Below are 27716 nucleotides of genomic sequence, written 5' to 3'. Positions count from 1 at the left end.
CAGCAGATACCCCCACTGGGTATAATCTTATATTCCATGTTGTAATTGAGTGTGTGGCAAAGAAAGAAAATGCGTGACAGTCTGCAGCCTCTTCTTTCTTTCAACTGTGGCCGTTCGTTTCGGATGCTTTTCGGACAGTGTCACAGAGTGCTGTCACATGACCCCTGCGTTGCGTTAGGTCCTTTACTCCACCTACAGATCCTGTGACACACGGGTCCTTGCGGTCCACAAACCAAATGTGGGACAGCTTGCAACTTTGGCGGGCAGGGTCCCGGAGCACACCAGTGGACTGCAGTACGCGGACAATGTCAGCGCAGCTCCAGCGTGTGCCTGCAGACACCCGATGGGCCAGTCAGCCTCGCGCGGCCACTGCACGGTCGCTCCTCCTCAACGGCTGGGCCCAAAATCAGGTGGTTCCAGTCCTTCGCACCTACCAGAGCAGCGCCAAGGAATACAGTGAGGGCGGTGTGGATGTCTGCTAGGCCCTTCTCCAGGCGCTGATGCGAGGGCGGGGAAGTCAAACCTGCAATCACGAAGGCTGGGGGTCTTAGATTTCGGGTTCCTCGTTGTCAATATAGAGTTCCACACTGAGTCAATCAGGGAAACACGGTAGGCTTTATTGTAGTTTCCACGTAGCACACAAAAGACCCCCAACCTTTCCCTCAGCTTTCCCAAGCCAACTGCCTCCCCTCAAGCATAAACACTCTTATCCAGAACCAGTTGACATCATAAGCCCCCCACATTCTACACATCACTGTAATGTTTACAAACGCTTCACACAACAGGACCAGATTTGTGAGGAATTATGCATAAATCTTAAGAACATAGAAATGGAAGAACTTAAACCCAGGTCTAAATTTAGTCCACCAATAACTACTGAAAGTGTCATAGAAACATTTCATAAAGCAGAGGTTGATGATATTCATCAGTACATGGATAGAACTAAATCTAATTACAGGAGACACAATCTTGACTTTGAAGAAAACCTAGCCTTACGAGGTATAGCAAGCACTGAAACTTTGCTAATAAAAGACGCATACAAAGGTGGAGCTGTTGTGATTCTAAATAGAAATTACTACATTCAAATGGGACTTTTACAGCTAGCCACACCTGGATGTTACAGAAAATTAACATCCAACCCTACTAAGACAGTAGTGAAAGAAATGACATAACTTATTTTCAAATGGCATATCAAAGGTGGATGATGAGAGAGCATTTATCAAGATCCTTTTATGCCTACAATCTATTTTCTCCCCAAAATGCATAAAAAATATGGTAAATTACCAGAAGTTAGACCAATAGTCAACGCAATTGGCTCGGCCACGGAAGGCTTATCTTCATACATAGGCACACTAATTAAACAACAAGTGGATCAACCAGCCTCTTATATCAGAGCTTTGATCCATGTCTTGCAGATTTTAACCACTATTAATTGGGAACCGGATTATGTATTAGCAACTCTGGATGTGAAACTATTATACACCTCAATAGTCCATTGTTTGGCAAAAAGAGTGATCAATTTCACTTATACACAATTCTCTGCATCTAACAGACAACACATAGAAATGTTGAAGGAATTTTTACAATTCACATTGAACAATAAATATTTTCTATTTGGCCAGAATTACTATCTCTAGACTAAGGGGGTAGTGATTGGTGCGAAATATGCTCCTTCGCTAGCAAACCTATTCATGGGACCATATGAACACACCCATGTTCTAACTCATTTTGACTACTAACACCAAATCATCATGTGGAAACATTTCCAGGAATAATTAGCGCGGCGCAAGTGGCCAAAAACGTGCGAATCGCAGTGGAATAGCGAAAATCGCAGTGCAAGTGCGAAAATCGCACTAAAAGCAGCGCACATCGATTCATGGAAGGCCGTGCGCGAGAAAACCATCGGATGTGCGATAATAAAGTGCGCGGCGCACGTTGGCGCACAGGCCATCTAACTGCGTGCGCCAGGTCACAGCGAAAATCGCACAGGCCACAGCGAAAATCGCACATAGCGCGGCGCACGCTACAAAAGTAGGCGTAACACGGGGCGTAACACTTGGAATGGGGAACAACTTGCCAAAATGTGGGCGTCACGGGGGAATTACAGGGTACAAGTGCGCGGAACGCCCACACGCTCGCCTACAACACGTATTCATGGAATAGAATAGGGCAAAAAAGCGCACGCTCAAACCAGCGCACAGGCACAAACACGACCGCCACAAGAAAGCAGGCGGTAGCGTCTCTGCGCCTGGAAGAAATGTGCGCCAAAAGGTGCGCCAACAAATAGCACCTATATACTGCCATGATGAATGTCCCATACTGTGGACCTCCAGGACAAATGACGTGCAAAGGGGTACCCACAAACACGGACACCCGCTGACAAAAAATACGTGTGCGTGTATACCGGGGTGCGCGGGAAGTCTCACACGCGAATTGGCAGGGCATGTGAATTCCAGGGGTTTGCGGGAAGTTCCACACGTGATTTGGCCGGGTACGTGGATTTCAGGGGTGCGTGGGAAGTTCCACACGCGATTTGTCGGGATACGTGGATTTCAGTGGTGCGCGGGAAGTTCCACACGCGATTTGGCCGGGTACGTGGATTTCAGGGGTGCGCGGGAAGTTCCACACGCGATTTGTCAGGGTACGTGGATTTCAGGGGTGCGCGGGAAGTTCCACACGCGATTTGGCCGTGTACGTGGATTTCAGGGGTGCGCGGGAAGTCCCACACGCGATTTGGCCGGGTACGTGGATTTCAGGGGTGCGCGGGAAGTTCCACACGCGATTTGTCATGGTACGTGGATTTCAGTGGTGCGCGGGAAGTTCCACACGCGGTTTGGCCGTGTACGTGGATTTCAGGGGTGCGCGGGAAGTACCACACGCGATTTGGCCGGGTACGTGGATTTCAGGGGTGCGCGGGAAGTTCCACACGCGATTTGTCAGGGTACATGGATTTCAGGGGTGCGCGGGAAGTTCCACACGCGATTTGGCCGTGTACGTGGATTTCAGGGGTGCGCGGGAAGTCCCACACGCGATTTGGCTGTGTGCTCCCAGGTATTCCCTGTACACCCTCCACGGCCCCTGCAGGCAGCACACACCACAGGGGACTACCCTGCACACCTGCTCATGTCACCCAGCACCCCCACCCCCCAGCATCCAGGGGCACCCTCCACCAGGCCCCCACTCATGGCCCCTATCACCCCCACCCCCCCGCCCCCCCGCCACCAGGGGCAGCCTCCACCAGGCACCCACTCATGTCTCCCACCACCCCCATCCCCCAGCAGTGCAGGGGCACCCTCCACCAGGCCCCCACTCATGTCTCCCACCACCCCCACCCCCCAGCCACCAGGGGCAGCCTCCACCAGGCCCCCACCCATGTCTCCCACCACCCCCACCCCCCAGCAGTGCAGGGGCACCCTCCACCAGGCCCCCACTCATGTCTCCCACCACCCCCACCCCCCAGCCACCATGGGCAGCCCCCACCAGGCCCCCACTCATGTCCCCCTGCCACCCCCACCCCCCAGCCACCATGGGCAGCCCCCACCAGGCCCCCACTCATCTCCCCTATCACCCCCACCCCCCAGCAGTGCAGGGGCACCCTCCACCAGGCCCCCACTCATGTCCCCCTGCACCCCCACCCCCCAGCATCCAGGGGCACCCTCCACCAGGCCCCCACTCATGGCCCCTATCACCCCCACCCCCCTGCCACCAGGGGCAGCCTCCACCAGGCACCCACTCATGTCTCCCACCACCCCCACCCCCCAGCAGTGCAGGGGCACCCTCCACCAGGCCCCCACTCATGTCTCCCACCACCCCCACCCCCCAGCACTGCAGGGGCACCCTCCACCAGGCCCCCACTCATGTCTCCCACCACCCCCACCCCCCAGCCACCAGGGGCACCCTCCACCAGGCCCCCACTCATGTCTCCCACCACCCCCACCCCCCAGCAGTGCAGGGGCACCCTCCACCAGGCCCCCACTCATGTCTCCCACCCCCCCCACCCCCCAGCCACCAGGGGCACCCTCCACCAGGCCCCCACTCATGTCTCCCACCCACCCCCACCCCCCAGCCACCATGGGCAGCCCCCACCAGGCCCCCACTCATGTCCCCCTGCCACCCCCACCCCCCAGCCACCATGGGCAGCCCCCACCAGGCCCCCACTCATGTCTCCCACACAGCCCCACCCCCCAGCATCCAGGGGCCCCCTCCACCAGGCCCCCACTCATGTCCCCCTGCACCCCCACCCCCCAGCATCCAGGGGCACCCTCCACCAGGCCCCCACTCATGTCTCCCACCACCCCCACCCCCCAGCACTGCAGGGGCACCCTCCACCAGGCCCCCACTCATGTCTCCCACCACCCCCACCCCCCAGCAGAGCAGGGGCACCCTCCACCAGGCCCCCACTCATGTCTCCCACCACCCCCACCCCCCAGCCACCAGGGGCAGTCTCCACCAGGCCCCCACTCATGTCTCCCACCACCCCCACCCCCCAGCAGTGCAGGGGCAGCCTCCACCAGGCCCCCACTCATGTCTCCCACCACCCCAACCCCCCAGCACTGCAGGGGCACCCTCCACCAGGCCCCCACTCATGGCCCCTATCACCCCCACCCCCCTGCCACCAGGGGCAGCCTCCACCAGGCACCCACTCATGTCTCCCACCACCCCCCCCCCCTAGCCGTGCAGGGGCACCCTCCACCAGGCCCCCACTCATGTCTCCCACCACCCCCATCCCCCAGCCACCAGGGGCACCCTCCACCAGGCCCCCACTCATGTCTCCCACCCACCCCCACCCCCCAGCCACCATGGGCAGCCCCCACCAGGCCCCCACTCATGTCCCCCTGCCACCCCCACCCCCCAGCCACCATGGGCAGCCCCCACCAGGCCCCCACTCATGTCTCCCACACAGCCCCACCCCCCAGCACTGCAGGGGCACCCTCCACCAGGCCCCCACTCATGTCTCCCACCACCCCCACCCCCCAGCCACCAGGGGCACCCTCCACCAGGCCCCCACTCATGTCTCCCTGCACCCCCACCCCCCAGCATCCAGGGGCACCCTCCACCAGGCCCCCACCCATGTCTCCCACCACCCCCACCCCCCAGCCACCATGGGCAGCCCCCACCAGGCCCCCACTCATGTCCCCCTGCCACCCCCACCCCCCAGCCACCATGGGCAGCCCCCACCAGGCCCCCACTCATGTCTCCCACACAGCCCCACCCCCCAGCATCCAGGGGCACCCTCCACCAGGCCCCCACTCATGTCCCCCTGCACCCCCACCCCCCAGCATCCAGGGGCACCCTCCACCAGGCCCCCACTCATGTCTCCCACCACCCCCACCCCCCAGCACTGCAGGGGCACCCTCCACCAGGCCCCCACTCATGTCTCCCACCACCCCCACCCCCCAGCAGAGCAGGGGCACCCTCCACCAGGCCCCCACTCATGTCTCCCACCACCCCCACCCCCCAGCCACCAGGGGCAGCCTCCACCAGGCCCCCACTCATGTCTCCCACCCACCCCCACCCCCCAGCCACCATGGGCAGCCCCCACCAGGCCCCCACTCATGTCTCCCACCACCCCCACCCCCCAGCCACCAGGGGCAGCCTCCACCAGGCCCCCACTCATGTCTCCCACCAGCCCCACCACCCAGCCACCAGGGGCACCCTCCACCAGGCCCCCACCCATGTCTCCCACCACCCCCACCCCCCAGCCACCATGGGCAGCCCCCACCAGGCCCCCACTCATGTCCCCCTGTCACCCCCACCCCCCAGCCACCATGGGCAGCCCCCACCAGGCCCCCACTCATGTCCCCCTGCCACCCCCACCCCCCAGCCACCATGGGCAGCCCCCACCAGGCCCCCACTCATGTCTCCCACACAGCCCCACCCCCCAGCCACCATGGGCAGCCCCCACCAGGCCCCCACACATGTCCCCCTATCACCCCACCCCCCAGCAGTGCAGGGGCACCCTCCACCAGGCCCCCACTCATGTCCCCCTGCACCCCCACCCCCCAGCATCCAGGGGCACCCTCCACCAGGCCCCCACTCATGGCCCCTATCACCCCCACCCCCCTGCCACCAGGGGCAGCCTCCACCAGGCACCCACTCATGTCTCCCACCACCCCCACCCCCCAGCAGTGCAGGGGCACCCTCCACCAGGCCCCCACTCATGTCTCCCACCACCCCACCCCCCAGCACTGCAGGGGCACCCTCCACCAGGCCCCCACTCATGTCTCCCACCACCCCCACCCCCCAGCCACCAGGGGCACCCTCCACCAGGCCCCCACTCATGTCTCCCACCACCCCCACCCCCCAGCAGTGCAGGGGCACCCTCCACCAGGCCCCCACTCATGTCTCCCACCACCCCCACCCCCCAGCCACCAGGGGCACCCTCCACCAGGCCCCCACTCATGTCCCCCTGCACCCAGGTCCTCACAATCACCAACCATGTGCGTAATGGTCAGCCTCCACAGCCAAAAGGCCCTACCAAGTAACCCATTCACCCACATGGAAATGAAAATTACATGTTACACCCCCAACGTACATAAAGCAAATGAACCCATGTCTGTCACACACAATGGTTGCAAATGAATTTGAAAACACCCAACATGACATGCATGAAACCAATGAGATGATACCACACAGTGAAGTATGAAAACAAAAATGTATTTAAAAAATATGAATGCAAATGAAATGAAACCAACTACAATGCCAATGAAAAAAAGAAAAGGTGCATGTCCGTCCCAAAAAATGAAAAACACAAAATCCAAAACAAATGTACTTCAAAGTCACATTAAAAATGAAATCAATCCGACAGAAAAAAAATTAAATCCAAACACCATTGCTCCATGGAGAAGAAAAAATAAAATTAAAAAATAAAACAATCCAATGAAGAACTATGTACACAATATCCAAGGGTCCATGAGCCCAACTGAACAAAGGAAACATACTAAAAACCCTAACAAAAAAGCAACTATATACAAAAAGTGGAGCTGTGTCCGTCGACTCCAAATCATAAGAATAAACAAAGGAAACCTAAATCTAAAGAACTATATACAAAGGCGGCGGGCAAGTCCAGCGGCTCACTCCGTAGTGTTCCGGGCCAGGGCATCATCAAACTCCTCGTCTATGTCCCGGAGGCGGTCCTGTTCCATGGCCCTGAGGGTCCGCAGGGACGACGCCATCTGCTCCTCCAACCCCCTGCGGATTGCCTCGAGGCACTCGGCCCGCCTCAGGGCCCTCCGCATGGAGTTCTCCGCCCTGACCATCGTGAGCCGCTCCTCTTCCGCCCGCCGCCGCTCCGGACCTATCTGCTGGCCCAACCGCAGCCACACGGAAGACACTTCCTGTCCTGGGTCCTCCTGCCCTCCGGCCAATGCCTGCCCCTCCGATGTTGAAGGCCCCGAGCCATGATGCCTCCCACGTTGACTCTGCTGCTGCCTCCGACGCAACTGCCTCTGCCAGCACGACGGCATCCAGGCTGATGGAATCCACCGACGCCGTCGTGCACGTGCCCTGCCTGATGATGCTGGCACATCCTCCATCTGCTGGGGTACAGTTGCTGTGGTGTCCACCCCTGCTTGACCTCCGACTCCCGACTGTGGCAGGGATGGGATCCCCACCGAGCTGGCTGCATAGGTCAGGGCAGGTCCACAGGGGGCCCTGGTGGCATCTGGGCCGGAAGACGGCAAGGAGAACGACTGGCGTATAGCCTCCACAGAGGAGGAGAGGGCCGCCAGATTGGCCGACACATGCAGGAAACCCCCGAACATGGAAGATCCCAATTGGGCCACGTCGGCACGGTGCTCTTCGTGATGATGTGCGTGCTCCTCCCGGGAATCACGCACGTCATCACGAATTGCACCCGCGCGCATCGCAACCCCAATCAGGACCGTCTCCATACGGACACGGGTCCCCTCGTCCGCAGGTGGAGGGGAGTCAGGTGACATGGACATCCCCTCTACCTGCGGACGGGCCTGGGACGGGGCAACCCTGCTGGTGCATGGTGGTGCACTCACAGGGTAAGGGACAGCGACATGCACAGGCCCCTCCACTGTGACCTGTGCTGCCTCCTGCCCCTGGACTGCACCACTTGCACCAGCAGGGATGCCCCCACCAGGCCCCATGTGTGCCCCTGTGGCGGCCTCCTCCTCCTCTGTGGAAACCACCAACCTGGATGGCTCCTCACCGTCTTCCACCGTAGCAGGCCCCTGTGGGGGCTCACCCACCCCTTCCGCTGCAGCCGTGGGGGCATCCCCGCCGCCTTGCTCCACAGCGCCGTCTCCGCCCTCTTCTTCACTAGCCGCTGCGTAGAGGGAGACAGAGAACACAAGCATCAGGGTACTGTACAATGGTCCCCTAGACAGGAAGCAATAGCAGATGAGTACCACTGTCAAAGTACACTTCCATCATGTCCCTCCACAACACATGGGTCAGTCCAGGCAAAACACACACAGTAACAGGCATGGTGCATGCCATGGACATTTCCAGACATGTCCAATGGACTCTTGAAACATACAATGATATGCATCATGGGTCATGCCTATCACATGCACACACTTCACCTCAGTCACATCCATCTGGCCCCATACACCCCAAACACAGCGGATACAAGGGTAACTAGGCTGCATCAGTGAATCTGTGCATTGTCACACACATGTGTCATGCATCCATGGCATGCACAAGTCACAGACACGCAGGTCAGGCACACAGACATGGCTACCATATATGTACCTGCCATCAGCACCCATCCCTCACCCCCACCCATGTCCAGGAACAGAGACTGGCATGCCCTCATGTCTAAAATCTGCATAGGGCTCCCCATGTGGCATTTAAACACATGCAACAACCATGTGGTTCACACATCACTGGTCGCACATGCATTACCATGATGTCCCTGCACACATACATGCATACATGGCCTATGTCACACATACAGGCAAGTATCAGACAACCAGCACACCGCAACATGCCCTGTCTCACACAGCAATGCTTGGACACTTACCGCTCAACTCCAGACGGGTCTCCCTCTCAAGGATCTGGGCGTGGAGCGCTGGGCGTACGCATTCCAGGACCCTCATCTGGATGGAACTCATGCGGCCCCGGCCCCCCTCCACGAGGCGCCGGGCCTTCACGAGGGTCCTGGACCTCAAGTCCTCCCAGCGCTTCTTGATCTTCTGGACGTCGTGGGTTGCCACCCCCTCCGCGTTGATGGCAACCACACAGTCGGCCCAGATCCTCTCCCGTCCTTCCTTGCTGGCGCGGGACGATCCAAAGAGGGCATCATACTGCCCCAGGACATGCTCCACCAGGACACCAACTTCGGTGGCAGTGAAGCTGGTGCCCCTCTGCCCCTCTGGCCTGGGGTTGCCACTGGTGCCAGATGTGGAAGTGCCCGACATGGCAACCCCAGAGGCAGGTGTGGGTGGGCAACTGGGTCCTGGGGCTGGGCTGTGGAGCGATGTAATCCCAGTCGGGAGTCTTCAGTTCCAGCAGGGGTGGACACAGAAACTGGACCCCTGCAGATGGCTGATGTGCAGGCACCAAATGGCAGGGCACGGTGGCAGCAGGCAGGCAGGCAGGCAGCAGCAGATGGCACGTGGGAGGCTGCTCGGGGCACTGGGGGGCAGTAATTCGGCCTTCTGGGCAGGAGCGTGGTCTGCCGTGTGTTTTCGCGTGGCCAGCTTGATACGGAGTGATTTGGCACGTGAAAATCCTGCACATCAGCGTGAAATTCGAGGAAAGGCCCTTAGCGCGTAAGCGCGCCAGCACGCATACGCGATTCTATTGGACCAAAGGCCCTCAGCTCGTAAGCGCGTCTGTGACGTGACCCGCATGGGTGTTTCCCACACAGCACGTGATGACAGAGCACACGTGGAAAGACTGCACGTCAGAGTGTCATCGCGTGTAATTGGACAGCACGTCAGAGTGTCATCGCGTGTAATTGGACAAAAGTGCGCGTACATGCAATTGGCCTATGTACGTGTATATCAGGGGTGCGCGGGCACTTACACACGCAAGTACGTCAGCGCACCTGTATCCCGGGGTGCGCGGGAATTTCCACACGCTATTGGACTGGGTACTGGATTTCAGGGGTGCGCGGGTCACACGCTCGCCTACAACACGCGCAACGCATAAATTTGCGCGCTAACAAAATAACAAGCTCAGACCCAGGATGAACATACCGTTCCTAGCAGCAGTGGGCGTGGGCTACCAAAGGAGGAGGAGGAGGATAGTCAGGGCCAGAATATTCACACCCAGAACCAGCCTTTTCGGGATGCCTGATGACCAGGTGTATGGGAGGTACAGGTTTCCACCACACATAATACTGGACCTGGTGAGTGAGTGGGAGGATGACCTCACATCACCCACCCTGTGCTCCCAAGCACTCAGCCCCCTGGAGAAGGTCCTCAATGTACTGCACTTCTTAGCCACTGGATCATTTCAGCGGACAAGTGCCATAGTGGGTGGGGTATCACAGGCCACCCAGTCACGCTGCCTACACCAGGTCTTGAACATCATCACTGCACGCCCATCAGTCCGCAGGCACAAATACCTGCCCAGAACACCTGCAGAAAGGCATGCTGCCGCCCTGGATTTTAACGGTGTGGCACGATTCCCCAAAGTGCTAGGTGCCATCGACTGCACCCATGTGGCTCTACGTCCCCCCAGGGCATCAGAGCACATCTATAGGAACCGCAAGCACTGGCATTCCATCAACGTGCAGGTAGTATGTAATGCCAAGGGAATCATCACCTCAGTATATGCCAACTATCCCGGCTCCACCCACGACAGCTTCATTTACCGAATGTCCACCCTAAGCCGGGACCTAGAAGCTGGGCGGCATGGCGATACATGGCTGCTTGGTGAGTATGAATGCCACTGCACATGCATGCATGTCAGATACTGAGCAAGGTCACAACCCCACCAATGATACCAATCACCACCTCCACAGGGGACAGTGCCTACCCTCTCAGCCCCCACATGATGACGCCAATTCGGAACCCCACCACGCCACCCCAGGTAAGATATAACACAGCCCACATTACAACCCGGGGCATAGTGGAGCGCACATTCGGAGTGCTAAAGTCACGCTTTCGCTCCCTTGACCGTTCTGGCGGGCAGCTGTTGTACGCTCCCCCAGTAGTGTGCAGGATCATAGTGGCAGCATGTGTCCTGCACAACGTTGCAACACGCCGGGGCCTGGCCGTGGACATGGTGGTGGCCCCACATCCCCAACCACATGCACAGCCGCTGCGCATGGGAGGGGAAAGGGCACGGGGGAGGCAGCCCGTACACAGCTAGTGGCTAATTACTTCACATAGAAATCACACCCCTGTGGAGTGCACGCTGCCCTGGCACATTCCATCTGACAATCAATGATGACTCAACCTGACACTGATCCTGAATGTCTGGAGAATCAACCGTGAAAACCATATCAGCCTGAGATTGTTCACCTGGCAGTGTTACAATGTGTGCATCCCTACCCACACAGACACCACCAATGCAGTTTTGTGAAGAAACACATTCAAGCAGCTAAAATGAATACCCACTTGCAAAATGCAACAAGAGGACAGTGCCATGTCAGCCAACCCATCCCCACCACCGCCACACGACACACCGTGCCATGTCATGCTATTTGCAGGTAAACAAAGTAATCCCCACAACATGACACTAGTGTCACAATGTACAGTGTCCCTAATTGAAACTTGCAACACCTGAAATGCTCACAGTAATGCAGGACCAACAACAAACTTGAGCAGGTACTACCATTAACATGACATCACAAATGTAATAAATTAGTAGTCTCACCACCTGGAAATGCCTGCACTCCCACCACTACCAACTGTGCAGTGTTGGCGCCATGTAGAGTTGAAGGTGCACTGCTGCCAACATGGACCCCATCTCCAAACTAGAGGGCCTTGTGTAGACATGAGGAAGGGACCTGCAAATTGGGAGGTAGACACAGATGATGAGTTACACATCAATGCAACATGCAGTGTACAACACAACAGCAATATGCACTAGGAATGTATACACAGTATTGACTAGACTACCCACACATGTAGTGGGAGTCCAATGTCACCATGTACGTCAATGTCACTTGGGCACACCCTTTGCAAGCCCATGGAAACGGGAAGCAGGAGGGGTGCGTGTGACTCAAACCCAAGCATCTGAACCAAATACATGACAAGCCTGCATGTGCCCAGCCACAATGCAGCGTATGCCCACAGGAACCACGGAAGGCAACAAATTGTCCCAAAGAAATTGGGAAAAATAAAAATAAAAATAAAAAAAAATAAAAAATGGCTATTGATGGGCCCGGGGGGGTTGGGGAGGCCACCCAGGAGGTCCGAGGACAGGGTGCACTCCAAAACCCACCTGTGTGGATCCTGGGAAAAAAAAACACCTCCATGGGCTCATGGCCCACACGGCTACCCTATTGTGGGAGTATCACTGCTGTCGCTATTATCACCCTGTGCAGCTGCATCCGGAGGTGGTTGCACTATGGGAGGCAGCCCACGCAAGGCCCTAGTCTGCTCCTCCATGGCTGCAAGCATGCGGGTGTGGTAGGTCTCGTTCTGGAGGATGAGTGTGCGGAGGTCCCCATGCAACAACTCACGGGATGCCCGGACCTCCGCCCTCGTTGCCTGCATCTCAGCTGAGAGCGTACGGGTGAGACGCTGCAGCTGCTGTTCTGTCCTTTGGTGTGTTGAAGCCTCAAGCTCAACAAGAGTCGTCCTGAGGTGAAGGAGCTCCTGCCTCAGGGCTTCCCCGTGGCCCTGGGACTCTATGGAGATGGCCTCCTGCAGAGTCGCCAGTGCCGCCCGCCTGTCCCTGTTGGACGCCAACATGTCCTCCCTGTGTGACTGGCAGATGGAGTCGGTTGCCTGCTGTAGTCGCTCCATCAGCCTTTCAGGGGTGACAATGGAAGTGGCCACCCTATCCATGGCCTGAGCCATCATCTCGGATGATGCTGCCTGTTGGGTTGCCATACCGTAAATGGATTGCTCCCATGCGGTATTGCCAGGTGGCGTACGGCCACCACGTCGGCGGGCACCACACCTGTCTGGGGCAAGGCGAACTGCGCCTTGCTGTGCCGGCACTGCCTGAGGCTGCAGGACTGCATTCCCCCTCTGATCTGCTGGCCCAGGAACAGGATCAGATGTCGCGGAGTGTGACCCTGCATCCGTAACCACCAAAGGCGTAGCTGCCAACACTGACATCCCCATTGAGGGTTCTGACCCTCGTGCAGGTGGGTGGGACAGAACAGAATCCCTCCCTGGAACACTCACCTGCGACGGCACGTAGGTCTCATCATCCGAATCAACACCTGAGTACAGCTCGGGGGAGGTGCAGCCAGAGACACCCCTTGAGAGCACGACCTGCAGCACTTGTGGGTTCTCACCCACCACCACACCACGTCCCTCACTGGTGGTTGGTCGGCCCTCGGACCCCTCCTGGGTCTGCACCATCTCCACAACCCCAGCAGTATCAGGTGCGTCTTCCCCTGCAAAGACATAAAAACAAAGAAATGGAAACAGGCATTAGCACCATGGCACACAATGAGGGCTGAGAAGCAAGAGAAGCAGTACTTGATTGACGCATGTCCCACATGACTAAAACCCTCCCATGCATGCACCCTCACTGCGTATGAAGGGGAGGCAAATGGCACACATTGATGACACCAAGATGGAAGATGAACACATTTTCTGCATGATGCCTGGCAGTGGCATCACACATTGGCCTGTGATTGCCAGGTGAAACACACATGCCATCACACAGATGGCATGTACCATTGCTATTGAGTGAAGATGGAGAGGAGGGCAGCACCTATTCATTCAGTCCAGTTCCCGCATGTAATAGCTTTTTTAATTCAAACAGGTCAGATTTTTCACCTGGAACTGCCAGTCCAAAATGGTCCAATTGCACAGGGACATGTGTGAACAAATGACATCCAGGTAACAAAGTCACTCCACTTTACCATAGCCATGTCAGACATGTGACTAGAGGACTGCGAAATGCCTAGTAAAAGTGGTGGAATGCAAACAATCTGACTGAATGAACAGTGAAAAATAAGCAACAATGTTGTGGCAAGGTGACACTTCAAGGGCAACTGGCGTGCAGTTGGGCTAGATGTCTACTGTTGGCAGAAGGGATACTGCTATGGCCAAATGCAGCTGCGCAGGATGTATTGCATGAAGCACATGGCTGACCCATACGACTCAGGCGCACACACACTCACCTGGCACACAAACAGAAGCCCTCACACACACACCATGCACATGGATGACACATGTGCACTCACCGGACAATGCCTCGTAATCAGGCAGATCTCCCATGCCTTGGATCTGTTCCTCCGTGACGTAGATCCCAGCGACTGACTCATGTGGAGTGAGTTCCATGTCTACTATTGGAGACCCACCTCCAGTCACTAGAGTTGCGGCATGACTTGAGGCCAGCTTACTCTTTGCCCTGCGCTTTAGGTCATTCCAGCGCTTATAGCAATCATTGGCTGTGCGCCTCACGATTCCAAGGGCACTTCCGATGTCCGCAACGGTCTGCCAGTGTGCCTGGCGTTGTGCAGGTGTGGTCTTGGATCCTGCAACAATGACCATCTCGTTATCATGTGCGGACACATACTCGACAAGTGCATTCAGTTCGTCATCCGTGAAGCTGGGCTTCCTCGACGGGCCGGACTGTGTAGCCGTGTCTGGGGCATCAGCCTGTGCCGGACGAGCACTCTTCCTCTTCCGCTTGGAAGGTGGTGGTGATCCTGAGTGTCCTGCGCCGCTCTGGACACTAGGGGCAGGAGCCCTGGTGGACTCTGTATCAGGAGTGTGGGATTGCACACTCAGCATGGGAGTTGGTGCAGGCATTGGCTCAAGTGTAATGGTGTCAGGGGGAATGTCAGCAGGATGGACTAGGACCGACACTGTCCTGGCTGGGTGTGTGAGAGCTGGGGTGGATGGAGCCGCAGCTGCCCCTGCAGCCTCTCCGCCCTGCCTACTTGGGGCAGCAGATGACCTTGCTGCCCCAGATGCACGTGGCATAATGACATCAACGTGCACCAGCGCACGTGTTATAGGCCTGCTGACCTGGAAGTCAGCCATGGAGTCAGCCAGGTCTGGTGCCACAATGGGCTGGTCCAACAAGGGCTGAGCATGGATGGTGTCAGCCACATCAGCCTCAACGGGAGGGGGGGGGGGGATTATGGGTGCCCTTGACTGGTCCTCCACACATGGGGGGACAGGCTCACCCTGCAAGTAACGACCACGTCCCCTACCGGATCCACCACGGCCACCACTTGTGGCTCTTCCACCTTTGCCACCCTTACGGAATCCTCGCCTCCCAGCCATGGCACTGATGTTAATGTGCGTATGGGAGTGGCTGTAAACTATTGTCCTGGGCAATTGGGGGTCAAAGGGGTTGGGTACCAGATGGTAATTGTACCCTAGTGCTCTAGCAAGGCTGAATGTAACCCCTGGGGAAAGATGACGGGTCACGCTACGCACAGGAGCCCCAAAAAAGGGAGATGACGTGCACGCAACCCCTCCTAGACCACGTGTGCAGAAAGAAAAACCTGCACTACGCTGTGGCACCCAGTAACACAAGAATGAACGTATGCGTGTCACACGCAGCCTAGAATGACCTCTGAAGGGGTAGGGGACACACGGGACAAGCACAGATGTTAGATACGTGCGTGACTCACCGTCTGCCAGGTAAAAGAGCGTGAAAAAGGAGCGCGTTTGGTTGGCAACACCCCCGCCAAAAGAAGATTTGTACGCTGTCTGAGGAGACAGGACAACAGTAGAAGGGAACACTGTTTGAGGGAACAGGCCCAGGTAAACCAGTAAAAGAGAAAAAGCTGTCAGCGGTAACAGGGAATACGAACTTGAAACGCTGTGAAGTAAATCGCGTGTGAAACGACAAGAAGTACAGAATTCACCCATTCGCTCTCCACGAAAAGCACGTACAAGGAAATGGTGTTCTACACGTACCATTTATACAGGCCCACACGTCCAGCGTCACTTACGCGGCGTGTACGCGCTAGGGCCATTTCCACCAATTACACGCTTTGTCACTGCCGCGTGTATGCGATAGGCCCATTCCCACCAATTACACGCTTTGACACTCGGACGTGTCTTTCATTTTTTTAACACGCAACATTTTCAAACGTGCGCCCAATTCTACGTGCACGTGACTTCATAGACACTCATACGCTGGCGACGCCTTTACGCGCTAAGGGCCTTTGATCCAATGACATCGCATATGCGTGCTGCCGTGCATACGCGCATTGGCCCTTTCCTCGTATTACACGCGGACGTGCATTTTTTCACGCGCGCTGAAAACGTCTGTACGCGTCACGTCACAGGGGCGCTTGCGCTTGAGGGGCCTTCTGTCCAATGAAAATGCGTATGCGTGCAGACGCGCTTACGCGCTAAGGGCCTTTCCTCGAATTACACGCTGACGTGCAGATTTTTCACGTGCCAAATCACTCCGTATCAAGCTGGCCACGCGTATGCACACGGAAGACCACGCTCCTGCCCAGAAGGCCGAACTACTGCCCCCCAGAGCCCCGAGCACGCTCCCACCTGTCATCTGCTGCTGCCTGACTGCCTGCTGCCCACGTGCACTGCCATTTGCTGCCTGCACATCAGCCAGGGGTGCTGTTGCTGTGACCACCCCTGCTGGAACCGAAGACTCCCGACTGGGATTCCATCGCTCCACAGCCCAGCCCCAGGACCCAGTTGCCCACCCACTCCTGCCTCTGGGGTTGTCATGTCGGGGCAAACACCATCTGTGACCACTGACAACCCCCGGCCAGAGAGGCAGAGGGGCACCAGCTTCAGTGCCACCGAAGTTGGTGTCCTGGTGGAGCAAGTCCTGGGGCAGTATGATGCCCTCTTCGGAAGTTCCCGCGCCGACAAGGAAGGACGGACTCGGATCTGGACTGACATCGTGACTGCCATCAACGCGGAGGGGGTGGCAGTCCGCGACTTACAACATGTCAGGAAGCGCTGGGAGGACTTCAGGTCCAGGACCCTGAACAAGGCCCGGCGCCTCTTGAAGGCAGCGGATGCCAAGGGGCGCCGGGGCCACTTGTCGGAAGAACAGATGAGGGTCCTGGAACGCATATCCCCAGCGCTCCACGTCCAGGTCCTAGAGAAGCAGACCCGTCTGGAGTCGAGCGGTGAGTGTACATGCATCCTGATTGTGAGCAGTGCGTGTGGTGATTTTTCGGTAGTGTGCAGGTTGCACATCTGTTTGTATGGGGTCGAGTATGGCTGGGGGTGTACAGGGCCGTGAGGCTGACACATGCGAGGGCTGTAATGTGTGAGACATGGATGGTGCTTGTGTGTGTAGGCTTGCATGCCAAATGCAGTTGTGTGGGCACACATGTTTGGATGAATGTGTATGTAAGTAGACATGTCCGTGATGTCACGCATGTATGTTGTTTTCGGCTGCATGTATCAGCACTGTGTACATGTGCATGTGTGTGTATTTGACAAGGGTGCAACAGTGATGCAACATGGATGCATGTGACAGCGGTATGTGGAAGCCTGATTGGCAGATGTGACATGGATGCCCGTCTGAACAGTGCGACACTTGGCAGAGGTGTACACATGCATGCAAGTGTGGGGGTGTGTGTACATGTGTGGTGCACTTCCTGTGTTGCATGTGATGTCGGGCTCACCTTTGGCTGCTCATGCTGTTGTATGTCTAGGGATGGTGGTGGCAGTTGCGATATGGCTGTGGTATGGCTCATGTGTGCGAGTTGTAATGACATGTGTGTTGGGGATTGTGATGACATGTCTGAGGTTTGCCAATGCCACTCATGTGCAACTGTCATGTGTGTATGTGTCCATTGTACAGTGCCCTGATGCCTGTGTTTTGTTTCTCCCTGTCTGCAGCGTCAAGTGATAAAGAGGGCGGAGAAGGTGCTGTGGAGCACAGCGGCGGGGATCCCACCGCCAGCCGGAGACGCAAGGCCCGGCTCCCCTCCCGTGTTGTCATCTCGTCGGGGAGTAAGGAGTCCGGTGCCGCGTCCCAGGCCGCAGCTGCCGGGGGGAGGTCCAAGAGGCGGAGGTTGGAGTTGGACTCCTCGGCAGCAGAAGGGGCAGCTGGGACCCCACAGGGCCCAACAGGGGAAGATGGCACGGAGTCATCCAGGTTGGTGGGGGGTTTGGTGGAGGAGGAGGCCGTGCAAGCACCAGAGACGGGGTCTGGAGGTGGGGATCCCACTGGTGCTAGTGGTGCAGTGCAGGACCAGGGACAGGAGGCAGCACAGGCCGCCGCGGAGGTGCCTGTGTGCAATCCTGTCCCCGATCCTGTCCCTGCATCATCTTGCACCAGCAGGGATGCCTACGTCCAGACCCGTTTTCAGGCAGGGGATGAGCTGACGTCAACTGGTCGTCCTCTGCCTGCGGACGTGGCTATCCAGGTCCGGGTTGAGCCTGTCCTGTCTGGTGTGGCGTTGCGTCAACGGGCCATGCGAGGTGACCTGCAGTCTTTTCATGGAGAGACTGCACGTCATCTCGAATGGCTCGTTGACCACGTCAGCCTGCTGGGACAGGTCACCCAGGCCGGATTCCTCCGTCTGATGGGGCTTGCTCCGACCCCCTCCTCAACTGGACCCCCTACACGCCAGTCGTCCTCTGTGCCATCTTCCCACCCATCAGTCACCTGGGTGCCCTGTGGAGCTGCCTCTGACGGTGTGGCCAGGCTGGTGGAGGAGGCATCCCTGCCACAGTCGGGAGTCGGACGTCCAGCAGGGGTGGCCACATCTACGACTGCACCCCAGCCGGCGGAGGATGTGCAGGCAGCAGGAGGCAGTGCACGGGCAGAGGCAGAGCAGCAGCAGCAACATGGCGGGAGCCATGAAGGCTCGGGGCCTTCGACATCGGAGGGGCAGGCATCGGCCGGAGGGCAGGAGGACCCAGGACAGAGAGTGTCTTCCGTGTGGCAGCGGTTGGGCCACGCCATAGATGCGGAGCGGCGGCGGGCGGAAGAGGCGCGGCTCACAATGGTCAGGGCGGAGAACTCCATGCGGAGGGCCCTGAGGCGGGCCGAGTGCCTCGAGGTAATCCGCAGGGGGTTGGAGGAGGACACGGCGTCGTCCCTGCAGACCCTCAGGGCCATGGAACAGGACCGCCTCCGGGACATCGAACAGGAGTTCGATGATGCCCTGGCCCAGAACACCACGGAGTGAGCCGCTGGACTTGCCTGCCGCCTTTGTATATAGTTCTTTAGTTTTAGGTTTCCTTTGTTTGTTCTTATGATTTGGAGTCGACGGACACTGCTCCACTTTTTGTATATAGTTGCATTTTAGTTAGGGTTTTTTGTAGGTTTCCTTTGTTCAGTTGGGCTCATGGACCCTTGGAAGTATTGTACATAGTTCTTCATTGGATTGATTTTATTTTTCATTTGACTTTGGACAGCATTTTTTTGGATTCGGATTTGGTGTTTTTATTTTTTTAAACGGACATGCAGCTTATCTTTTTTTCATTGCCATTGTAGTTTGTTTCACTTCTTTTGCATTCTTATTTTTTTTAATACAATTTTGTTTTCATACTTCACTGTGTGGTATCATCTCATTGGTTTCATGCATGTCATGTTGGGTGTTTTCCCATTCAATTGCAACCATTGTGTGTGACGGACATGGGTTCATTAGCTTTATGAACATTGGGGGTGTAACATGTAATTTCCATTTCCATGTGGGTGAATGGGTTACTTGGTAGGGCTTTTTGGCTGTGGAGGCTGACCATAACGCACATGATTGGGGATTGTGAGGACCTGGTGGAGGCTGCCCCTGGTGGCTGGGGGGTGGGGGTGGTGGGAGACATGAGTGGGGGCCTGGTGGAGGGTGCCCCTGCACTGCTGGGGGGTGGGGGTGGTGGGAGACATGAGTGGGGGCCTGGTGGAGGCTGCCCCTGGTGGCTGGGGGGTGGGGGTGGTGGGAGACATGAGTGGGGGCCTGATGGAGGCTGCCCCTGGTGGCTGGCGGGTGGGGGTGGTGGGAGACATGAGTGGGGGGCCTGGTGGGGGCTGCCCCAGCACTGCTGGGGGGTGGGGGTGGTGGGAGACATGAGTGGGGGCCTGGTGGAGGCTGCCCCTGGTGGCTGGGGGGTGGGGGGAGACATGAGTGGGGGCCTGATGGAGGCTGCCCCTGGTGGCTGGCGGGTGGGGGTGGTGGGAGACATGAGTGGGGGGCCTGGTGGAGGCTGCCCCTGGTGGCTGGGGGGTGGGGGTGGTGGGAGACATGAGTGGGGGCCTGGTGGAGGCTGCCCCTGGTGGCTGGGGGGTGGGGGTGGTGGGAGACATGAGTGGGGGCCTGGTGGAGGGTGCCCCTGCAGTGCTGGGGGGTGGGGGTGGTGGGAGACATGAGTGGGGGCCTGGTGGAGGCTGCCCCTGCACTGCTGGGGGGTGGGGGTGGTGGGAGACATGAGTGGGGGCCTGGTGGAGGGTGCCCCTGCACTGCTGGGGGGTGGGGGTGGTGGGAGACATGAGTGGGGGCCTGGTGGAGGGTGCCCCTGCACTGCTGGGGGGTGGGGGTGGTGGGAGACATGAGTGGGGGCCTGGTGGAGGCTGCCCCTGGTGGCTGGGGGGTGGGGGTGGTGGGAGACATGAGTGGGGGCCTGGTGGAGAGTGCCCCTGCACTGCTGGGGGGTGGGGGTGGTGGGAGACATGAGTGGGGGCCTGGTTGAGGGTGCCCCTGCACTGCTGGGGGGTGGGGGTGGTGGGAGACATGGGTGGGGGCCTGGTGGAGGCTGCCCCTGGTGGCTGGGGGGTGGGGGTGGTGGGAGACATGAGTGGGGGCCTGGTGGAGGCTGCCCCTGGTGGCTGGGGGGTGGGGGTGGTGGGAGACATGAGTGGGGGCCTGGTGGAGGCTGCCCCTGGTGGCTGGGGGGTGGGAGACATGAGTGGGGGCCTGGTGGAGGCTGCCCCTGCACTGCTGGGGGGTGGGGGTGGTGGGAGACATGGGTGGGGGCCTGGTGGAGGCTGCCCCTGGTGGCTGGGGGGTGGGGGTGGTGGGAGACATGAGTGGGGGCCTGGTGGAGGTTGCCCCTGGTGGCTGGGGGGTGGGAGACATGAGTGGGGGCCTGGTGGAGGCTGCCCCTGCACTGCTGGGGGGTGGGGGTGGTGGGAGACATGAGTGGGGGCCTGGTGGAGGGTGCCCCTGCACTGCTGGGGGGTGGGGGTGGTGGGAGACATGAGTGGGGGCCTGGTGGAGGCTGCCCCTGGTGGCTGGGGGGTGGGGGTGGTGGGAGACATGAGTGGGGGCCTGGTGGAGGCTGCCCCTGGTGGCTGGGGGGTGGGGTGGTGGGAGACATGAGTGGGGGCCTGGTGGAGGGTGCCCCTGCACTGCTGGGGGGTGGGGGTGGTGGGAGACATGAGTGGGGGCCTGGTGGAGGGTGCCCCTGCACTGCTGGGGGGTGGGGGTGGTGGGAGACATGGGTGGGGGCCTGGTGGAGGCTGCCCCTGGTGGCTGGGGGGTGGGGGTGGTGGGAGACATGAGTGGGGGCCTGGTGGAGGCTGCCCCTGGTGGCTGGGGGGTGGGGGTGGCGGGAGACATGAGTGGGGGCCTGGTGGAGGCTGCCCCTGGTGGCTGGGGGGGTGGGAGACATGAGTGGGGGCCTGGTGGAGGCTGCCCCTGCACTGCTGGGGGGTGGGGGTGGTGGGAGACATGAGTGGGGGCCTGGTGGAGGCTGCCCCTGGTGGCTGGGGGGTGGGGGTGGTGGGAGACATGAGTGGGGGCCTGGTGGAGGGTGCCCCTGCACTGCTGGGGGGTGGGGGTGGTGGGAGACATGAGTGGGGGCCTGGTGGAGGGTGCCCCTGCACTGCTGGGGGGTGCGGGTGGTGGGAGACATGAGTGGGGGCCTGGTGGAGGCTGCCCCTGGTGGCTGGGTGGTGGGAGACATGAGTGGGGGCCTGATGGAGGCTGCCCCTGCACTGCTGGGGGGTGGGGTGGTGGGAGACATGAGTGGGGGCCTGGTGGAGGGTGCCCCTGCACTGCTGGGGGGTGGGGGTGGTGGGAGACATGAGTGGGGGCCTGGTGGAGGCTGCCCCTGGTGGCTGGGGGGTGGGGGTGGTGGGAGACATGAGTGGGGGCCTGGTGGAGGCTGCCCCTGGTGGCTGGGGGGTGGGAGACATGAGTGGGGGCCTGGTGGAGGCTGCCCCTGCACTGCTGGGGGGTGGGGGTGGTGGGAGACATGGGTGGGGGCCTGGTGGAGGCTGCCCCTGGTGGCTGGGGGGTGGGGGTGGTGGGAGACATTAGTGGGGGCCTGGTGGAGGCTGCCCCTGGTGGCTGGGGGGTGGGGGTGGTAGGAGACATGAGTGGGGGCCTGGTGGAGGCTGCCCCTGGTGGCTGGGGGGTGGGAGACATGAGTGGGGGCCTGGTGGAGGCTGCCCCTGCACTGCTGGGGGGTGGGGGTGGTGGGAGACATGAGTGGGGGCCTGGTGGAGGCTGCCCCTGGTGGCTGGGGGGTGGGGGTGGTGGGAGACATGAGTGGGGGACTGGTGGAGGTTGGCCCTGGTGGCTGGGGGGTGGGAGACATGAGTGGGGGCCTGGTGGAGGCTGCCCCTGCACTGCTGGGGGGTGGGGGTGGTGGGAGACATGAGTGGGGGCCTGGTGGAGGGTGCCCCTGCACTGCTGGGGGGTGGGGGTGGTGGGAGACATGAGTGGGGGCCTGGTGGAGGCTGCCCCTGGTGGCTGGGGGGTGGGGGTGGTGGCAGACATGAGTGGGGGCCTGGTGGAGGCTGCCCCTGGTGGCTGGGGGGTGGGGTGGTGGGAGACATGAGTGGGGGCCTGGTGGAGGGTGCCCCTGCACTGCTGGGGGGTGGGGGTGGTGGGAGACATGAGTGGGGGCCTGGTGGAGGGTGCCCCTGCACTGCTGGGGGGTGGGGGTGGTGGGAGACATGGGTGGGGGCCTGGTGGAGGCTGCCCCTGGTGGCTGGGGGGTGGGGGTGGTGGGAGACATGAGTGGGGGCCTGGTGGAGGCTGCCCCTGGTGGCTGGGGGGTGGGGGTGGCGGGAGACATGAGTGGGGGCCTGGTGGAGGCTGCCCCTGGTGGCTGGGGGGGTGGGAGACATGAGTGGGGGCCTGGTGGAGGCTGCCCCTGCACTGCTGGGGGGTGGGGGTGGTGGGAGACATGAGTGGGGGCCTGGTGGAGGCTGCCCCTGGTGGCTGGGGGGTGGGGGTGGTGGGAGACATGAGTGGGGGCCTGGTGGAGGGTGCCCCTGCACTGCTGGGGGGTGGGGGTGGTGGGAGACATGAGTGGGGGCCTGGTGGAGGGTGCCCCTGCACTGCTGGGGGGTGGGGGTGGTGGGAGACATGAGTGGGGGCCTGGTGGAGGCTGCCCCTGGTGGCTGGGTGGTGGGAGACATGAGTGGGGGCCTGATGGAGGCTGCCCCTGCACTGCTGGGGGGTGGGGTGGTGGGAGACATGAGTGGGGGCCTGGTGGAGGGTGCCCCTGCACTGCTGGGGGGTGGGGGTGGTGGGAGACATGAGTGGGGGCCTGGTGGAGGGTGTCCCTGCACTGCTGGGGGTTGGGGGTGGTGGGAGACATGAGTGGGGGCCTGGTGGAGGCTGCCCCTGGTGGCTGGGGGGTGGGGGTGGTGGGAGACATGAGTGGGGGCCTGGTGGAGGCTGCCCCTGGTGGCTGGGGGGTGGGAGACATGAGTGGGGGCCTGGTGGAGGCTGCCCCTGCAATGCTGGGGGGTGGGGGTGGTGGGAGACATGAGTGGGGGCCTGGTGGAGGGTGCCCCTGCACTGCTGGGGGGTGGGGGTGGTGGGAGACATGCATTGTTGATCAGTAGTGCAAGGTGACATGTGGGTTGGCTGGGGGGCATGCCCATGGTGGATGGGCTGCCTGCGGGACATGAGCAGGGGTGCAGGGTAGTCCCCCGTGGTGTGGGCTGCCTGCAGGGGCCGTGGAGGTTGTGGAGCGTACACCTGGGAGGACCCACACGGCCAATTCACGTGTAGTACTCCCCAGAACCCCTGAAATACACGTACCCTGCTGAAATCGCGTGTGGAACTTCCCGCGCACCCATGGAATACACGTACCCTGCTCGCACTGGGCCAATCGCGTGTGGAACTTCCCGCGCACCCCTGAAATACACGTACCCTGCTGAAATCGCGTGTGGAACTTCCCGCGCACCCCTGGAATACACGTACCCTGCTGAAATCGCGTGTGGAACTTCCCGCGCACCCATGGAATACACGTACCCTGCTCGCACTGGGCCAATCGCGTGTGGAACTTTCCGCGCACCCCTGAAATACACGTACTCTGCTGGAATCGCGTGTGGAACTTCCCGCGCACCCCTGGAATACACGTACCCTGCTGAAATCGCGTATGGTACTTCCCGCGCACCCATGGAATACACGTACCCTGCTCGCACTGGGCCAATCGCGTGTGGAACTTCCCGCGCACCCCTGAAATACACGTACCCTGCTGTAATCGCGTGTGGAACTTCCCGCGCACCCCTGGAATACACGTACCCTGCTGAAATCGCGTGTGGTACTTCCCGCGCACCCATGGAATACACGTACCCTGCTCGCACTGGGCCAATCGCGTGTGGAACTTCCCGCGCACCCCTGAAATACACGTACCCTGCTGTAATCGCGTGTGGAACTTCCCGCGCACCCCTGGAATACACGTACCCTGCTGAAATCGCGTGTGGAACTTCCCGTGCACCCGTGAAATACACGTACCCTGCTGAAATCGCGTGTGGAACATCCCGCGCACCCCTGGAATACACGTACCCTGCTGAAATCGCGTGTGGAACTTCCCGCGCACCCATGGAATACATGTACCCTGCTTGCACGGGGCCAAACGCATGTGGAACTTCCCGCGCACCCCTGAAATACACGTTCCCCGCTTGGCGTTTGCTGTTTGCCAGCCCGGTGAACTGGTCCAGGGTTAGCGCAGCCCTTTGCGATGATTTCGCGATTTTGATGGCTTTTCCTTGCGCGAGGGCGTTCTTGGGGGCGTTACTGGCGCTGCTGCAGGGTCGCTGCGATTCTCTGCGCCACGGCTGGTTTGGGAGCCTAAAATCCATGAATACGCTGTGCGCGGAAATCGGTTTTGGCGCATGTGCCTGGCGCAGACAATCGCACGCGGACACTCTGCGCCAGCCGCTTGCGACACTTTTCTGCGAAATTCTATGAATTACCCTCTTCATAGATGATATAATATGGAAGGGAACCTCCGACACTTTTCAACAATGTATTGTCTTTCTCAATGACAATAGCTCTGGATTGGAATTCACAGGATACAGTTATCCAACAAATATAGATTTTCTTGATTTGAATATATACATTCATGAAGGCAAAATTGAAAGCAAAACATTCAGGAAATCAACAGAAGTCAACTCCACCCTTTTTGCCTCTAGTTGTCATAGAAAATGTACTACCCACAATATGCTCACTGGAGAATTATTCTGTGCTCACAAATTGCAGCTCAACTAAAGATTTTGAGTTACAGTGTGACTTGTTAAGTAAGAGATTAAGGGGCTGATTCATGGAATTTGTGCGCCGAAAAACAGGGATTTGTGCGCCATTCTGCCTGCAAATCCCCATTTGTTAAACAGGGATTTGAGGGCAGAATGGCACACAAATCCCAGTTTTTCAGCGCACAAATTCCAAGAATCAGCCCTTTAATACAAGAGGATATAATAAAGAATGTATTCCCGCAGCATGTAGGAAAATCGGAAATATGAATAGAGATGCCATGTTAAAACCAAAATCAAAAAAAAGATTAAAGAACATGGTCAGGTGAGTTTAGTCACCAAATTCTCAGAAGACAGCAATCTGTTATTTAAAATTGTCAACAAACACACTCATCTTTTAAGAATGGAAATTACTTAATTGGGTACATAGATAAGAAATCAACATAGATATGTACTCAAGCAAATACTATTAAAAACAAATTAAGTTCCTCCTTCCTTAAACCATTAGATTCCCAAAGTTTGGGTACTTGTGCATGGATGAATCCATGCACACAAGGTTTTTACAAATGTGGTAATTGCAGTATGTGCAAGCATGCACATTCAGATACCAGGAAATACATGCATTACGATGATACAAAAATTAAAATCTTAGATCTTATTAATTGCAGACCCAAATATGTAGTGAATGCGATTATCTGCTTGTGCCATAAAATCTATGTGGGCAGTACAATTCAGGAGATACAGATCTGTATATGTAAACATTTGACAAGTTTGAATTCACAAGACATTAGACTACCTTTGTCATCTCATTGGCAGGAACATCATCAAATGAATAACAAGGATGATATTTGTTTTATTGGATTAAGTAAAGTACAAATTGTATCCGTGGGTGAGATCAGAAACTGATGTTGAGACAGGCAGAATCTAAGATGATTTGTAAATTGCGTTGTGTGAAAAATTGTTTCAATTGTGAACATTAGATGAATGTTTTTTTATGATGAAGGAACATGTGTTGGAATTCTGTAAAGTGTTATCATTGTACTCAGTCTAGGAAAAGACCAGGTACCCAGTGGGACAGTGAGTTTATTATCTGAGGATAATCATCAAATGATTTGGGAATTTAACCTGAGATGCATGTTTTCCAATTAGGAAGAACTAGTATGAGAACTGTGTAACACGCTTTTGTTGTACAGAACCTAGACAAAGATCAGTTGCTCACCCAGATCGTGGGATGATTAATTGAGAATTATCACCAAATGATTTGCGTATTAGAACATTTAAAATCACACATGAATAGAGTGACAACGCTAACTACATATACATTTCATTATTGCAGAAAGTGGTCTCTAAAACTGGCAATTGCGTTTAATGTGACTCTAAACTAATGAAAAGGAACAACAAGTTAAACATAAATCATGTGCACTAATAGAAAAAATGTGTAGAGACATTATGCACACTCAAAATTCCACTGTCACAATGTCCAACTGGAAGAGAAGAAATATTTAGACACACATACATCATGCTGCGTCAATTTATATTCACAACATCATGAAGTGGTATGATGTTGTGAATATAAATTGACTTTTAATTAATGAAAAGTAACAAGTAAAACATAAATCATGAGAAGCATTAGAACAAACATTCAAGACATTATGCATCCAATATTTTCCGCTATCATGATTTCCAACTGGAAGTGAAGACAGACTCAGAGACACAGTCGTCATGCCGTGTCATGATGTTGTGAATATAAATTGGTATTCAAATGGTGATTGCGGGAGATTACCAAGTTAAATGCTGCTACCCGAACAGGATTACACTCCATATCAGGAGAATTTAAATATTATTCAGGTAAGACATGCATCAGTCTCCAGGTTTCCAGACCACATGACAATAGACTATGTTCAGCTAATTTGCTAGGACAAAAACACTATTTATTTGGGTTATTTTGCTTGCACACAGACGGTGATAGAGATCATTGGTACAGCAAGTATTTCCAAATTGACACATCAACATTTATGTTTAGACCCTCATACGGTTTGAACAAGGGGTGAGAACAACGCGAATGCTTTATAATACAATGAATTTAATATAATGCCTTACTAATTTGATCAATAATACTAACCAATTGATTTTACATATTCCAGAATATATATCCTTATCTTGGATGACAGATGAGACAGATGTATAAGGTGAGTTGAAATAAGACACATTAATTTGATATCATACACCAGGGCATTGGTGTTACTAACACAGCGTGGGACATATCACAA

General features: G+C 57.4%; 1 protein-coding gene across 1 annotated transcript in view; it reads left to right on the top strand.

Moving 5' to 3' along the window:
• The window catches only part of GCKR (glucokinase regulator), a 460619-nt gene that overhangs the window by 97711 nt on the left and 335192 nt on the right, over positions 1 to 27716 (top strand). The window contains exon 2 of the mRNA XM_069605446.1: positions 27591 to 27635. Within this exon, the coding sequence (XP_069461547.1) occupies positions 27618 to 27635 (18 nt within the window). The 5' untranslated portion in view covers positions 27591 to 27617. The remainder of the gene's footprint in view (positions 1 to 27590; positions 27636 to 27716) is intronic.

The sequence above is a fragment of the Ambystoma mexicanum genome, chromosome 4p (genome assembly GCF_040938575.1).
Source record: "Ambystoma mexicanum isolate Mex_15411 chromosome 4p, UKY_AmexF1_1, whole genome shotgun sequence".
Classification (NCBI taxonomy): Eukaryota; Metazoa; Chordata; class Amphibia; order Caudata; family Ambystomatidae; genus Ambystoma; species Ambystoma mexicanum.
Note: the sequence above shows the minus strand (reverse complement) of the source record. Positions and strands in the feature narration are given on the sequence as shown.